The 15,011-nt window shown below is 44.0% G+C and overlaps 1 protein-coding gene and 1 long non-coding RNA gene across 2 annotated transcripts in view; both read right to left on the reverse strand.

Moving 5' to 3' along the window:
* Positions 1 to 10,998, reverse strand: part of FAM193B (family with sequence similarity 193 member B) — a 31,945-nt gene extending 20,947 nt beyond the window's left edge. The window contains exon 1 of the mRNA XM_079145336.1: positions 9,798 to 10,998. Within this exon, the coding sequence (XP_079001462.1) occupies positions 9,798 to 10,004 (207 nt within the window). The 5' untranslated portion in view covers positions 10,005 to 10,998. The remainder of the gene's footprint in view (positions 1 to 9,797) is intronic.
* LOC306664457 lies at positions 1,146 to 8,727 on the reverse strand. Its single transcript, XR_013764717.1, has 3 exons — positions 6,510 to 8,727; positions 3,798 to 3,858; positions 1,146 to 1,212 (listed from the first exon to the last, which is right to left on the reverse strand). It is a non-coding gene; the product is annotated as an uncharacterized lncRNA (long non-coding RNA).
* Positions 10,999 to 15,011: the final 4,013 nt, after the last annotated feature.

Genomic DNA, 15,011 nt, shown 5'->3' on the forward strand with positions numbered 1-15,011 from the left:
TCTATTCTAGAGACTAACTTGTTCACTATCCCCAAGTTTGGCAGACTAAAGTCCAGGCAGCTCAGAGGGGTCACCCCTTAAACCTAGGTCCTGAGTGGCTGCCTCTGGGTACAATGAATGCACTGTGAAGCTGTAACTTTTCTGACAGTTTCATCTGTCAGGGATATTTGCCAGGGTTAGTGAGAATTCCAAACCCGGGAGATGTTACAATCAGTCAGTAATATGACTGTTGCTTTAAAAAAAAAAAAAAAAAATTTGTGGAGGGGTAAGGGAGTCCTGGGGGTTGAACTCAGGGTCTCACACATGAGTGCTCTACCACTGTGCTATGCCCTTTTTACTTTATTTTTGAGACAGGATCTTGCAAGTTGCCCAGCCTGGCCTTGAACTTGCAATTGTTTGCTTCAGCCTCCTGAGTAGCTGTGTTCCTTCACATTTTTACTTTGGAAAGAAAATCTCTCAGAGTTCAGGGTTTCCTTTGACTGCAATCTCCTCCAATTTCCAAATTCTGGCAGTCATGACCCCTTATGCCTTGAATAGTCATTTCAACTCAGGCTTTTAATTCACTGTTCTCAAGATGTATTTTTATCATCTGGCACAGTATTTCACACACAAAGAACCTGAACCTGGTCAATAAATGTTCATCGAGGGCTGGGGATGTGGCTCAGTGGTAGAGTACTTGCCTAGCGCATGTGAGGCACTAGTTTCAGTCCTTAGGACTGCATAAAAAATAGTTATAAAAAAATGTTCATTGAATGAAGCCACCATTTTTCTTCATCAAAAAGGCTGATGACTAAACCTTTCTTCTTCTCTTTTTTTTTTTTGGTGTGTGTAGTGCCAGGGATAGAACCCAGGGCCTAGCGTATGCTAGGCAAGTACTCCACCATTGAGCTGTGTTCCCAGCCTGGAACTGATAAGTTCTAGAGGTTCTAGTGATTTGGGATCTGTATAAAAAGGTTTCAAGGTAATTCTGCTTCACTCTAAACAAAACCAGAATCTCTGCAGAATAAAATAATTCACAAGAATCCAAGCTGTAGCATGTACATCCCTCAAGCAGTGAAGGAGCCAGGTGAATTCTGGATTCAGGCCATTCCAAGGTTTAGGGGGCTGGCACCTGCAGTCATTAAAACCATTATCTCTGCTTCCTTACCTGACCAGGTCCAGACTTTTCTGCCTTGGCCTGAGAAGCATTAAGTTAGGACAATCTAGTTCTTCCTGGATAAACAGAACATCAAAGGGAAAACTATTTTTTCATGGAACACCATTTTTACTTAAAGGAATGACTGATTTGTTACGCAGATATGGATACTGGTAGACATTTTCTTAAAAAATGAACAAATGAACAAAATGAGCTCATCATTTAAAGTAAAACAACTGGAAGTATTTGTGGTCAATGATAAAATTCAAGCTTTTAAGCAAAACTTAGAATTTGGGAAAACTTGTATCCATCACCAGGAGGTTGACAGCTTCCCAAGACTTTTCTGAGGAAATCAGTGATGACATTAACAAATGTTATCTTTGGTATTATAAAATGAAACAAAAACATTTGGAAGATCTGCAAAACTCAGTGAATCTACTTTCAAATGACCAAAGCATGGAATTACAGAATTATCTGTTGGTAAAATATTCATTCCAAGTGTCAGAGAGACAATGGATTTTAACGAAAACAAGTACAAAGATTTCAGATAATGGTGTCATATTTCATAATGCAAAGAAGAATGTCTACACTCATCTGGAAAGGTCTCTAAGACAACCCACACTTCCTAACCATATATGTGTGTGAGGTTAGATTTTTTTCACATACTTTAATGAAAACAATGTATTGCAACAGTTGATACAAAAGCATATTATGAGGAACTAGTTTTATTCTATTAAAGAAGTTTGCAAAAATGAAAACGAGAATTTTTTGTATGTGTGTTGGTTGGGTGTTAGGGGTTGAATTTAGGAGCACTCTACCACTGAGTCACAACCCCGGCTCATTTTATATTTTTATTTTGAGACCGGGTCTCACTAAATTGCCCAGATTGGCCTTGAACTTGTCATCTTCCTGTCTCACAAATTGCTAGGATTACAGGCATATGCCAGTGTGCTTGGCTCACATTAATCTTAAATGAATTGTTGACTAAATATTCTTAAACTTTCTTAGCTTTAATAATTAACTTGGTAAATAACAATGAATATAACCAACATAAACAAAAGCTCTTCAAGGCTCTTAATAATTTTTAGGAATGTAAAGGGATCCTGAGACCACTACTTTGAGAGTTGCTGATGCAAAGCCTCTTAGGAGAGTTTGTCACATAGTGGGTGTATGTCAAGCAATAGTGATTATTAATAATCATGCAGTTCATGGCATATCTGGATAGCTCTTGGGGGCATGACTCAATTTTTCACCCTGGTCCTTCTGTCCACAATTTGGGAAGTGTCAGGGAATAATCCAGGTTACCAGACCAGGCAGCGCCAAGGACTGCTCTGAAGCTGGATCAAATTTCCAGCATTGAACCTGGTCTCATTCCTCCCATGGGTATCCTTTAGTCCCTAGAGTTAGTATGTTTGCACAGGCTTTTCCCAAGACACATGCTGTATCTAACCAGCTACCCTGCAACAGGCTATAAATTCTATTTTTAAACAGTCCATGAGAGCACTCTCTTCTCAAGGAACCAAACTCCAAGAGTCTCCTTGTCACCAAGGCAGGCAGAGGACAACAAGAGTAGCTAAAACTCCCTTTGAGAAACAGAGAAAATGTTTATTCCCTAGTCTAGAAAAACTCATCAGGCCAGTTACTGTTGCTCACTCTTCCATTCATTACCTCATTCAACAAAGGTTCCTCAGAGCTGCCACCTCATGTTAACCACTGTGCTAGGGGGTAAGAGACTTTTATTCCTTGACAACTTCCTTAGCATTCCTTAAGATCCTAGTCAAAGGTCAATGAACTTTTGCTGGAACAGGCTAAGGAGAACTAATTCTTTCAGTGTAGCACCTATTCCATTATGCTATAAATCTATTCTCTGTCACCAAACTCCTAGTAGAATTTGAGCTCTTTGGGAGCAGGGAGCGGATCGTGGTCATTTACATAGGTCCAGGAACTTAGGGTTGGCTTGGACCTAACAGCTATCCATTGAATAAATGAAAGCTTAAAGCCTTTCTGGTTCATGTCTCAGCTGCTTGACACAAAGAAGCCCCTTTCTCAGCATGCTATGCTGAAGGCATGGCTACACCACTATGATTCTCCAGTGAGAGGGCAATCAAAGATAAGAATCTCAGACCAATTCAATGCTGGCAATCACAGATGCAGTTAATTCTCAGGGAGCCAATCCAATCCCACTTCAGTGGCCTGGAAATTTTACCCAAACTCCCACTCAGGTTGTGGGCCTTTCAGGAGGTAGAACAGCCTTTCATTATTATAAGGACAGATGGTGGAAAAAATGATCTGGTTGTAAAGCTGAGTTGAGGACAGGACAATGAGGCTATCTGACCCTAGTGACCTTCTACCTACATAAGACTAACTTATCTGTTGAATTTGCTTCCTGAGTTTAAGTAGCCACAAGAAAGAAATAAGCTGCTGATTTACCTGGATCCTTGGGCCAACTGCCACTTTCCTATTCTAAACCCAGCCCAAGTTTCTCATGGGGCAAAGAGCATGAACTTCAGAGACACAGTTGTGAGTTCAAATCCTAGTTCTGTCATTTTCAGTATGTTCTTGGAAATGTCTTGGAGCCTTGGGTTCCTCAATTTATGAAATGGGAATAACACCATACTTCACAGAGTTGTGAGGACAGAAGGAAATAAATTATGTAAAGTACCTGGCCTGGGCCTGGCACACAGTAGGTGCTCAATACCCGTTAGTTTCTTTCCTCTTCTGCCCTGGAAGAAATGACAGGGAAACTTACTAAGTGAGACTTGCCCAAACCAAATTTATTACTTGAAGCACAGGACAGAGGACTAGAACAAGTGACCTTTAAGTACTCTGAACCCCCAAGTCCATGTTATATAACATGGCTCTAATTTCCGAGTAAGAACCTTCAGTGTTTGCAGTCCCTCTAGCCCCTTCTTTCTGTTTTAGCTTCCCCACATCACTTTGCAAAGCAGAGGTATCTACGCATTTCAGAATGAAGGGGGAAAATCACAAAAAGCACCAAGAATATTGGGTAGGGTACAAAGGGGAGATTGCGTTTAAGACAGCCACATGTTCCTCTCCATGCTGTATGCAGCTACTCAGCTGGGAGCTGCCTAGAGTTTGAAAAATGAGGGTGGCAGCATGGGCACAGATCCAAAAGATGCAAATGCAGGCCCTTCCTGGGACATAAGTATGCCTCTGCTCAGTCTTTTCTGTTTCTGCACATCCTTTCAGGCATTCCTATTTTCCAAATATGTAATGCAGTCACACCTTCTGTTCCCCCTGCCTCAGTTTAGGTGTCACATCCTTCTAAGTCCACAGGCAGAATGAATTGGGCTTCATTTTGGGAATGCTAGATGCTTTTTTATCTTTCTAGAAAAAAGCTGGTGACAATAACCTAGTAGTTGAAACCTGCCTTCTCTACAATACTGTGATTTCCAGGAGCAGAGCCTGTGTCCCAAAATACACTGTATTCCAGTCATTTAGCAGAAGCTTCGAACATCATAGACATGGGTAAGCATTTTGATATGCAATGGAAGATTAGCAATTGAATATCATTAATAGAGCAATAACTGGAGAAGTGGGGGAAGGCTTCTCTTATTCAAAAAAAACCAAAACTGCTTCTATTCCTCTTATGAAAAAGTTCCTCCCTGGGCAGCCTCATTCTTTGAACAAAACCCTAGGCCTCCTCAGTTCAGCAGTTCCTAGACCCAGTCACAGTCAGAATCACCTGGGGCACTCCAACAACAATGGATTCCTAGGTTCTGGACCTAGAGACTCTGGTTTTGAAGGTTTGGGATAGTGTCCAAAAAAGCACAGGGGACTCAATGATTAGTTAGGCTGGGGCGAGGAAGCTGTAGAATCAAGCAATCACAGTACCTTTCCCACTGAAAATTACTTCTTCACATGTTATCAGAGAGTATTTACTGAGGCACATGCTGATCAACTTCCTACTTAAAACCTTTCATTGATTCCTCATTGACCAAACCACTTGATGTGCTAAAAAAAAAGAGCCCTGCTAACTTCTGTAGCCTGATCATTCCACGCTTTCCCATGAGTCAGGCAGTGCTCACTTGTGGTTCTTTGTATGTGTTGCTTTCCTTCTTTAGACCTCTTTCTCACACTTTGGTTCCTGGAGAACTTCTGCTCAACTTTGAAAACTAGTCTCTGAGAAGCCTTTTCTGACCCAGCCTCTGGGTTATCATGTCTTGAGCATTCTCAGCATCAAGCATCTACAATAATCTTAGCTACCACTTGTTATAAGTGCTTCACAGAGCCCTAACATTAAACCTGTGATCTTGAACCTACTGTCATTTCAAACATGAGAAAATAAACCAAAAGGCTGACTGAAACACTTTCAAAGGCCGGTTATGAGGATGTGGTTTACAAGGATATGATTTAAACTTTTACTCAGAGGAAGCTGATACTATACATTCTTCTAGCATTACTGCAATTACTATATACACATTCTGTAGACCATGAGCTCCTTGTGGGCAGGAACCATGTCTCGATTCCTTCTTCCTTTACAGCTAGTTCAGGGCCTGGTACAGAACAGGGGTCAGTTAGTGTGTGCAGAATAAACACAAGAAGAGAGGACGACTGGGCATCCCAGCATGTGTACCAAGGCTGACTTAAATGAGTGAGTGACTGCCAGTCTGGACAGTGAGGGGGCGGGGGTTAAAGACAGTCATAGAAACCTAATTTTTAAATTATAATTTAGTTTAACGGACCTGTAAAGACCATACACAATACCCCAAAGATAAATTAAAACTCTCCTTGTTCTGAAAAATTCTAGGTACAACAAGGAAAGGTGTTAGGATCTTAATTATCCATCTGATAACAGACATTAAACTTATAACTCTGGTACATTTTAGGGAAATTAAAAATTTAAAACCCTGGGTGGATAAGTCTTTATCTTCAAAGACTGATGGCATTTTTACCAGCAAGTTTCTACTGGCTTACAAAGAACCATTAAGTGGCAGGGCTGCCCCCTCAGTTATCACTTCCTCCTACTAGCTATGGAAGTGGTGAAGGCTGGGTGGGCAGGGATTCTAAGCGGGAGGTCCCTAAGGGTAGGGACTATCTCATCCTTCTGTGTACCCCAAATAAAGAACCTGATACAGAGGTCATTCTGAAGCTTGCTTAATGAATTAAGCATGAGATGGTTTTAATAAAGACCAACTGATCATGTGCTCCAATTTCTGAGGAAACAGGTTTACTCTGAGCAGAAGGAACTGGGTTTCTATAGTCCCTTAAAACTAAACTGGAGAGTCCCAGGGGACACTGTAAAGAGATCAGTGTTGGAGAGGTACATAAAGTGGGGAAGGATAGCATGAGCTCCCCCCTCTTCCATTGCTGGTTTACATTCTAGCAAGTCTCTTGGGGGCTGAGTACACACCTGGAATACAGCTGAGTAGTCCAAGAGAGACCAAAGACAGCTAGCAGTTCTAGCAAGTGAGGATATTTAGGCCTTGTCTGGCCGGTAGGCACAGTTCCTGCCACCTCAGACGAACCTCTGTGTACTAGGTGCTCTGCATGCTGCTTCATATTCTCTTGTGCAATCACTGATGAGACTCAAAGAGAGGAAAAACAGGCTCAAAATCACAAAGCAGAAGGCAGAGCTGGGAGTTCAACTCAAGTTGGTAAACACTATTCCCTGTGGTCTCCTTCAATTGTTTTTAAGTTTTGTGTGTTTTTTTCCCTTTGCTAATAGGCACTATCTGATTTAGTCTTCTTGTGTAGTAAAAGGATTTGTGCTCTTAAGGAACAGATCAATGTGGTTTAGAAGCCTGAAAAAATTGGAAGGACTTTGGGATTTCAATTAACCTTGAGGTCTTACATTTAAATGTGTACCAGTTATGCAAACAAGTGAAGAAGCCTAGAAAAAACCAGAGAGGCATAAAAGAACACATGCTACATAAAGGCAGCAGGTGCTACTCAAAGACAGATAACTATCTTGTGGAGATGTGGGTCTGGGATTACCATATCTTTAGTTTTAAGAGGCAAGAATCCAGATTTGTGGGGAACCTTTTGATTTTTAAAAAATATTGGTTCACATTAAGATAAAAATGGACATAAAACAAAGTGTGAGTTGAGACCTTGGAACAAGCTTGTGAACTGGGAGTGGTCTTATTTGCTACCTTTGGGTTGAGGTTGCCACATGACATTAAGTTTCACCTTCCTTAATTGCTCTACATTCAAGATGGAGTGGAAGCCAGAGATCCTCACCAAAGGTATGCCTGTGGGCAGTACAATGACTGATCCCCTACCCTGTCCCTAGGAACTTTTCACCAGGGCACAAAAGCCTGTTCTTGGATCCAGATTCCACTTCCAGCAAGTAAGTGGGAGACAATCAGAGCAGAGTTTGTCAATGTGGTGTTTCACCTTTACGGCTGTTAAAAATTCCCCAAAATATAAGAGTGGCTTTTTTTTTTTTGGCTTCATACCTATGTGGAAGTCATTTGGCAAATTTTATTTTATTCTTGGTGGTACTGAGGATTGAATCTAGCACTCTGCACATGATAGGTAAGCATTCTGCCACTGAGCTACATAGTCAGTACTGGGAAAATATTTGGGATTTCTATTTCTTCATCTGAAAAACAGGGTAATTATATGTGTATACACATATACACACGCACCATTCAGTTTTTTCATTAACATTTGTTAATCAATGGGCACAGGGTATGATGGTGACTGACTTGGTTCTTACAATCTTAGAGTTTATATATAAAAGCAGACATATAATTTCACAGTAGTTAACTCATCATATTTGTGCTAAATGCTGTGGAGAAATACAGGGGAGGTGGGAAGATCAGGAGTAAGGTGTGTCAAGTGCCTGTTAGAATAAATGAATGAACTGACAGATAAGAACATGGTAGGAACCTAGATGTCAGAGAAGTTAATGAAGCTTATAGCCCTTGGGAAAATGTGTCCTCAATAAAATTGAATGGTTAAGCCATCATCAAGCTTTTCTGCTCCTCTACATGTAAGGGACCCTAAAGTATTGTATGATCTGAATGGGAAGGAGAGAAGATGACAAGACCCCACTCTGGCTCCTTTTCCACTCTCCTTTTTGGATAACAGCACTTCTGAAGGGGGTCCAGAGTAGATTAGAAGAGGAAGCAGACTCAGGGTTGGAAGCCAGACCCAGCAAGTCTCCAGGTCCAACCTGGAGAGTTTCCTCTGGAACTGGAGAAAACTCAGGGTAGGAGACGGGGATGAAGGTGGGGCTTCAGATACTCAATAAGCAAAGACAGTTTCATTAATTAAAAAGCTCACTGTGATCTGAGACAGAAGCAGATAGCACCAAAACTAGGTTACAATAAGCACAGGTTCTGGGCTGATTTGAGTCTTTTCTCTCATTTACCTAGTTAGTTCTACTTTGTGTCCACAAGGCCTTGGCTAGACCTGGAGGATCAGATATATGACATGATTGGGGTCCCTGTGGAGTGCATAGTCCAGTGCAGGGAATAGACACATCAACACAACATTTCATCACAGAATGGGGAGTGCTATCAGAGGGAAGCACAGAGGACTGTAGGCACAGAGGGGGCACCTGACGCAACTGGGGAGATCAGGGAAGGCTTTCTGGGAATAGTACCCCAAATGGCATCCCCACTCACATGCACAATTCCAGAGATTCTACTAGAAGGCTGTCAAGAACCATGCCTTCTGGCTGCACCAGCCTCCCAGAGTCCCCTGCTGCCCGATGCAGTGTCTGCAGAGCCAAACGCATCTTCTGCCACGCCTCATCCTCATCCGGCGCTGCATCCGACCCTCCAAGACTCCTGCAGGGGCCTGCCTTCCTTGGCAGGCTCAGCCAAAAGACCAACTCAAAACTCTTTTGTCAGAGCAAGCTTAGGGCGAGCCACCCAGCCCCAGGTGCCACAACCCTCCCAGAGCAACTGTGGTCCGTGCCACCCCGCCTCTCAGTGAATACTGGCAGGGTACCTCCTATTATCTCCTTTGCTCAAAAGAAAGTGACCTTCTGCCAGGTGGCAAGCTGGAAGCTTTCGAGAATCCTCCTACTGCTCACACGCGGCAGGATTCGCCAAATCAGGAATCTGAGGGGTGAGGTGGGGGCGCCTTGTGGGACATGAGTACGGGGTCGGGGGGAAGGGCAAGTTTTTCTGGGTTTCCACCTCAGGGCAGGAGTCCCACCAAACGGTCCTCTGGGCAGCCTGGTTGGCTGCTCCAACTGCCTTGCTGGGCAGGGAAAAGAGGGAGTCCCTGGAGACAGATGCTGGGGGCACAGCTGCCGAGGGGCAGCCGCTGCACGCAGTGCAGGGGAAGAAGAGGCTGCCTTGCAGGTTCCAGCGCCCTGAGATGACGGGTGGTTGGGTTGGGGAGCAGGTGGGCCCAGGGCAGAAAACTGAGCTGTGGCCTCAGGACCAGAGCCCAGTCCCGGTGTGGGTGTACAGCCAGAACGTTTAGCTTCTGCTCCAGCCCGGAGGCGGCGGAGAGAAGGGACAGCTTCAGCCTGGTCACAGGGGGACAGGCCAAGTTTCGGCTTTGGAGATAGGGTTCAGCCTCCACCCCCACCCCAGGGGGAGAAAGTCTCAACTCCCGACTTGGGGGAAAGCTCTGGCCCCAGCCAGGCAGGATGGTCCATGCCCAACCCCGCCCCACTCCCGCTCAGGGTAGGTGAAAGCACCCAACCAGCCAGAGTCGCCTCGCTCGCTCCTACCTGCAGGCCGGACGCCAGCTTGGGCTCGTCCTCTCTGGGACCGTCGTGATCGGGTTCCACCGGCGTCTCCGGGGGCCCTGCTCCCACGCCCGCTTCCAAGCTCGGCGGCGGCGGGGGCTCGGGCGCCTGGGGCTTCGGCAGCCCCGTGGCCCGCGCCCGCTCGCGCCGGCCCGCGCCGCCGCTCGGCCTGCTCCGCCTCCGAGTCATGCTGCCGCTCGTGCCGCTCCCTCGTTCCACTGGCGCCGCCGCCGCTGCCACCGCCGCTCCCCTCACAGGACAACAGCCAATATGGCGGCGCCCGGCTCCCCCTCCGCCCGCTGCCAGGAGGTCAGAGGGCACTCAGAATCTGCGCCGCCGCACTAGTCCCCGAAGCTTCCTGCGCCATTTTTACTAAGGTCCACGCCCTGTGTTCTGTGGAAGGAAAGTCGGCCTGGTAGACACCCCCACTCCTAGCACTCCCTGCACAGGTATTGAGGGATGCGACTTGCGGGAGAAACGTTTGTAACGCTGTGGCAGCTGTGCTGCGAGGGCCTAGGAGTTTAATAATTTCCTGTTACATGGATGAGTGAATTAATTTCTGCTACGATACTTTCACACTAATCTCTTGACTCCTCGCGGCAGCACCTGAAGGCAGGTAACGGATCATTCCTATTTTGCAGTGGAGAAATCTAGAGGCTACAACAAGCCCGGGAAAGATTCCTCAACATCATCCAGCCAGAGATCATGAGCTCATGGTCAGCTTGCGCTGAAAGAGACCAAGGCATCGACTATATCTTTATTTGTAACGGATGGTTTAGTGGATATCCAATCCAGTCTTGTGTGCTTAGGACCCAGCTCCTTCTCCCGGAGTGATGTGGAAGGTGGACACTTAAATACACAATTACTACCAGCGTGATAAAAATGAGATGACTAGGGCATGTGCTAGGTCAGTGTTTCCAAAAAAGTGGTATGTGCAGGAAACGATTTTGAGTGGCACATAAAGGAGCATTAAAACATTTAATAATTATACATTTAATTGTTTAAATGGGATTTTCCCTCCCAGTTTTGGGGGAATATATAATACGTGTACATGTGTAAATTAAAAAAAAATTTTTTTTGAGTGCTATCTCGTCGGGGTCAGTGACATTCTGAAACCTTATGGTTTTATGTGTAGTATTGTTATAGATATACCAACAGGGACAGAATCTTGTCATTGGCTTCCTGAAGAACTAAATGGAAAGCCTTGGAACCTTAACTACCGAGAACATAAATCAAAATTGTATTTAAAAGAGAGGGGGCGGCGGGGGGGGTGCAGAGGGGGAGAGATAAATGAAAGAACTTTGGATAGTGTAAACGAAAATGGGTCGGGTGGGGGAAGGAAAGATAGTAGAATGAGACAGACAGTATTACCTTATGTATATGTATGATTACATGAATGTGTGAATCTGCATTATGTACAACCACAGAAATGAAAAGTTTGTACCCCATTTGTGTACAATGAATCAAAAATGCAGTCTGTAAAAGTAAAAAAAAAAAATTAAAAACTAGTACTTCATCTGATGATAGGAATTAGTGTCACTATCAAATACTTGAAAGATGTAAAGTGATTCCCATCATATCATCATTATTTCTAAGTTTGGCCAAACAGAAGAGAGAAAGGCTTAGAGAATGACAGGATGGAATGTCAGAAATGTAGCTCAGTAGAAGGGTGCTTGCCTGGCATTCAGGGAGCCCTGAATTCAATCCCCAGCACTGGGGGAAGGTGTTGGCAGGGAGGACATTATGATAAACTTACTCTGGTAAGGACCTCAATTGCAGAATTGCAGGTATACTTCCAGATACGGTCCTTTTAGGAGCAGACTGGCACAGTTATTGACTTTTTTTTTTGTACTGGGAGTGAATCCAGGGTATTAAACCAGTGAGCCACATCCCCAGCTGTTTTTTTTTTTTTTTTTTTTTCAGGGGCAGGGTGTGTGTGGGTCATACTGGGGTTTGAACTCAGGGGCACTCAACCACTGAGCCACATCCCCAGCCCTATTTTGTATTTTATTTAGAGACAGGATCTCACTGACTGCTTAGGGCCTCAATAAGTTGCTGAGGCAAGCTTTGAACTCAGGATCCACCCACCTCAGCCTCCAGAGCTTCTGGGATTATAGGTGTGCACCACCATGCCCAGCACAGTCATATACAGTAGTAATTCCTTATTCTTTGGGTAAAGTCCAAGACCTCCAGAGGATAACTGAAACTGTGGATAGTACTGAGCTATATACACTATATACACTATGCTTTTTCCTATACATACATATACCTACCTACCTATGATTTACAAATTAGGTACAGTAACAGTGACAAATAATAATATAGTAAGATCCTGTAATACAGTTGCCAGTACCACTACTCCTGAGCTTCAGGGCCATTATTAAATAAGATAAGAATTACTTGAACACCAGCACTGCAATATCATGGCAGTGGATCTCAACCCAAATGCCTACTAAGTGACTAACAAGCAGGTAGCGTATAAAGCATGAATATGCTGAACAAAAGGATGATTCACATCCTGGGCAAGACAATGCAGGATGGTGCAAGATTTCATGTTACTCAGAACTACTCATGATTTAAACTTTTATTTCTGCTGTTTTCCATTTAATATTTCTGGACCACAGTTGACTTTGGGCAACTGAAACTGTGGGTAGTGAAACCTCTGGTAACGAGGGCCTACTGTAACAAACATCAACAATAATCTGCATTCATCTGACAGGTAGCAGTAGACCTTCACTGTATGTTTCTGGGCTGTTGTCACTCTCTGAACACACTTGTTTTTCCAGGATTTTTGACCAAATCACTATTCCAATGACTATCTGGCTAATCTGCCATGCCTTTGGTGATGTCACCCTGATGGAACTTGAGTATAGGAAATAACAGTTTTTCTATATGACTTGGTAAGGCATGATGTGTGTGCCAGAGGATGGATAATAAATCCCACAAATGTACAGAGACCTGTCTACTCAGTGAACCATTGGAAGTCTTGGGTGTTGTATTTGTTCATTTTCTGTTATTAGAGTGAATTACCAAGGTTGGTAACTTATAAAGAAAAGAGACTTATTTAGGTCAGAGTTCTGAAAGTTCAGAGGCATGGTGCCTGTACAGCTCAGCTCTGGTGAAGGCCTCATGGTGAATGGCATCACAATTGCAGGAGTATATGCAATATGAAGAGATCACATGGCAAGGTAGTTTTACTGGCTAGGGATGCTGGGTTGCCTCTGTTCAGCAAAGAATTGAAAAACGGGACACAGGGATAGCAAGCAATCAGCAGGTTTATTGGAAAACTGACAGAAACAGACTTCTCCAAAAAGAAGGACTCTCAGAGCTGGGAATCTGGTGGGGGAGTTTTTTTAATGGTCTCTGAATTTCCTCTTTTCCTTATCTCCTCCCCTATCCATGCTTTCCTATTATCTATTGGTGCCCCCTCCATCCATACGTCTCTTTTTAGTTTTGCTATTGGATCCCTCGCTTAGGCGCGTGGGAGAGTCCGTCTGATTGGGTCCCCTGCCTGTGTTCATGAACACTTTTGTCAAACAGGAAGTTAACCTCATCAGAAGACCTCTCCATGCTCCTTTGTTCTGGCCCTGCCCCTGACCTCTTCACTCTCCATCCTGTCCTTGCTGCCTAAGCCACCCTTCTACATCTCCCTTAATAGGAAGCCAGAGAATTGGAAGAAGCCAGTTTTGCAAACCTCCATTAGGCCCCCACCTCTTGAATGTCTCACCACCTCTTAACCACAAGGGCACAGCTTCCAACACATGATCTCTGGGGGACACATTCAAACCATAGCAGATGTGTTGAGATATTCTCTACAAAGTGAAAGACAACTACTGTACATCACATTCCCTACCTCTAAGAAGGAAGTACAATAATACTTCATGGACTTCTTTATACTTGGGAGATAACATTTTAGTTACATTATTTTGAACAGTTACTGGGTCACTTGAAAGCTGCCAACTTTAGTGGGGAGAGCAAACTAGGAGAGAACATGTTAGTAAATAGTTCTAACTTTGGCCTTTATACTCAAGCATCAGCTTTTGGAGCAAAGTAATACCCTCCTTTAGCAAACAATCATTCTCCTTTTGAGAAACAGCATTTTGCTTGCTCCAGGAATCTAGTGAAATTGGATGCCTAACCATAGCATTCCAGGTGACCATGTGACCTAAGCTTAGTGTTCTGATCTACCCAGCCATAACAGCAAGGGTGGCCAGCAGCACTCCATCATCAAAAGGAAGTGATATATATGGACTAGGTCCAGGCAAGTCCTCAAGCACAAGTAGGTTGTCTGAGCAAGTTGCTTACATTCCATTCTTGCCACTCTTCCCTTAATCTATGTTCATGGTCTCATAGATGTTATTTAAGGAGAGTAGACAGAGAAAGAAAAATCTAGAAGTCTGGTTTACCGATGACTCCATGTGGTGTGCAAGCTCCAGCTAGAAGTGGACTACTAGGTCTTCAGAAAAGACCTAAGGGCATAGAAAAGGAAGATCTGTGGAGAGACCTTGCAATAATTCTAGCTACCTAGAAGCTGAGATAGGAGGATCAGAAGTTTGAGATTGGTCTGGGGAGATAGCCCAGTTGGTAGAATGCTTGCCTTGCAAGCACAAGGCCCTGGGTTCAATCCCCAGTGCTGCAAAAAGAAGTTTGAGATCAGCTGGGCAACTTAGCTAGATCCTGTCTCAAAATAAAATAAGTAAATGAGGACAGGGATGTAGCTCAGAGCTAGAGTACTGGTGTAACATGTGCAGGCATTGGGTTCAAGCCCCAATACCACAGAAACAAAATAAACAAGCAAAACGACTTGTTTTGCTTGATGGAAACATGGTCCTTCTGTGATGTTAGATTATCTCCTTCCCTGACCACTTCAGGGATTACTCAGTGGGTTCATGAGGAAAACTAAACCAGCAATATGGATTGTGCCCCTTCCCAAGACTGACCCATCTACTGTGCTGAACCCAATTTGTAAGCCTTAGGGAACCAGCCTAAAATCCTGTGTGGAATTTACATTGAGGAGACCAGCCAGCTATCTTCCAGCAGAATGGCTACATTGTACTATGTATTAATCAGGGTTGGTTAACTGTTGTAACAAACAGTCCTCAAAGTCAAGACTTTAACACCTTAGGTATTGTTCATGTCATGGTCCAATGCTGGTTGAAGGGAACTTTGCTTCATGCAGTCACCCAGGAATCCAAT

The sequence above is a fragment of the Sciurus vulgaris genome, assembly GCF_902686455.1.
Source record: "Sciurus vulgaris genome assembly, chromosome: 6".
NCBI classification, from domain to species: domain Eukaryota; kingdom Metazoa; phylum Chordata; class Mammalia; order Rodentia; family Sciuridae; genus Sciurus; species Sciurus vulgaris.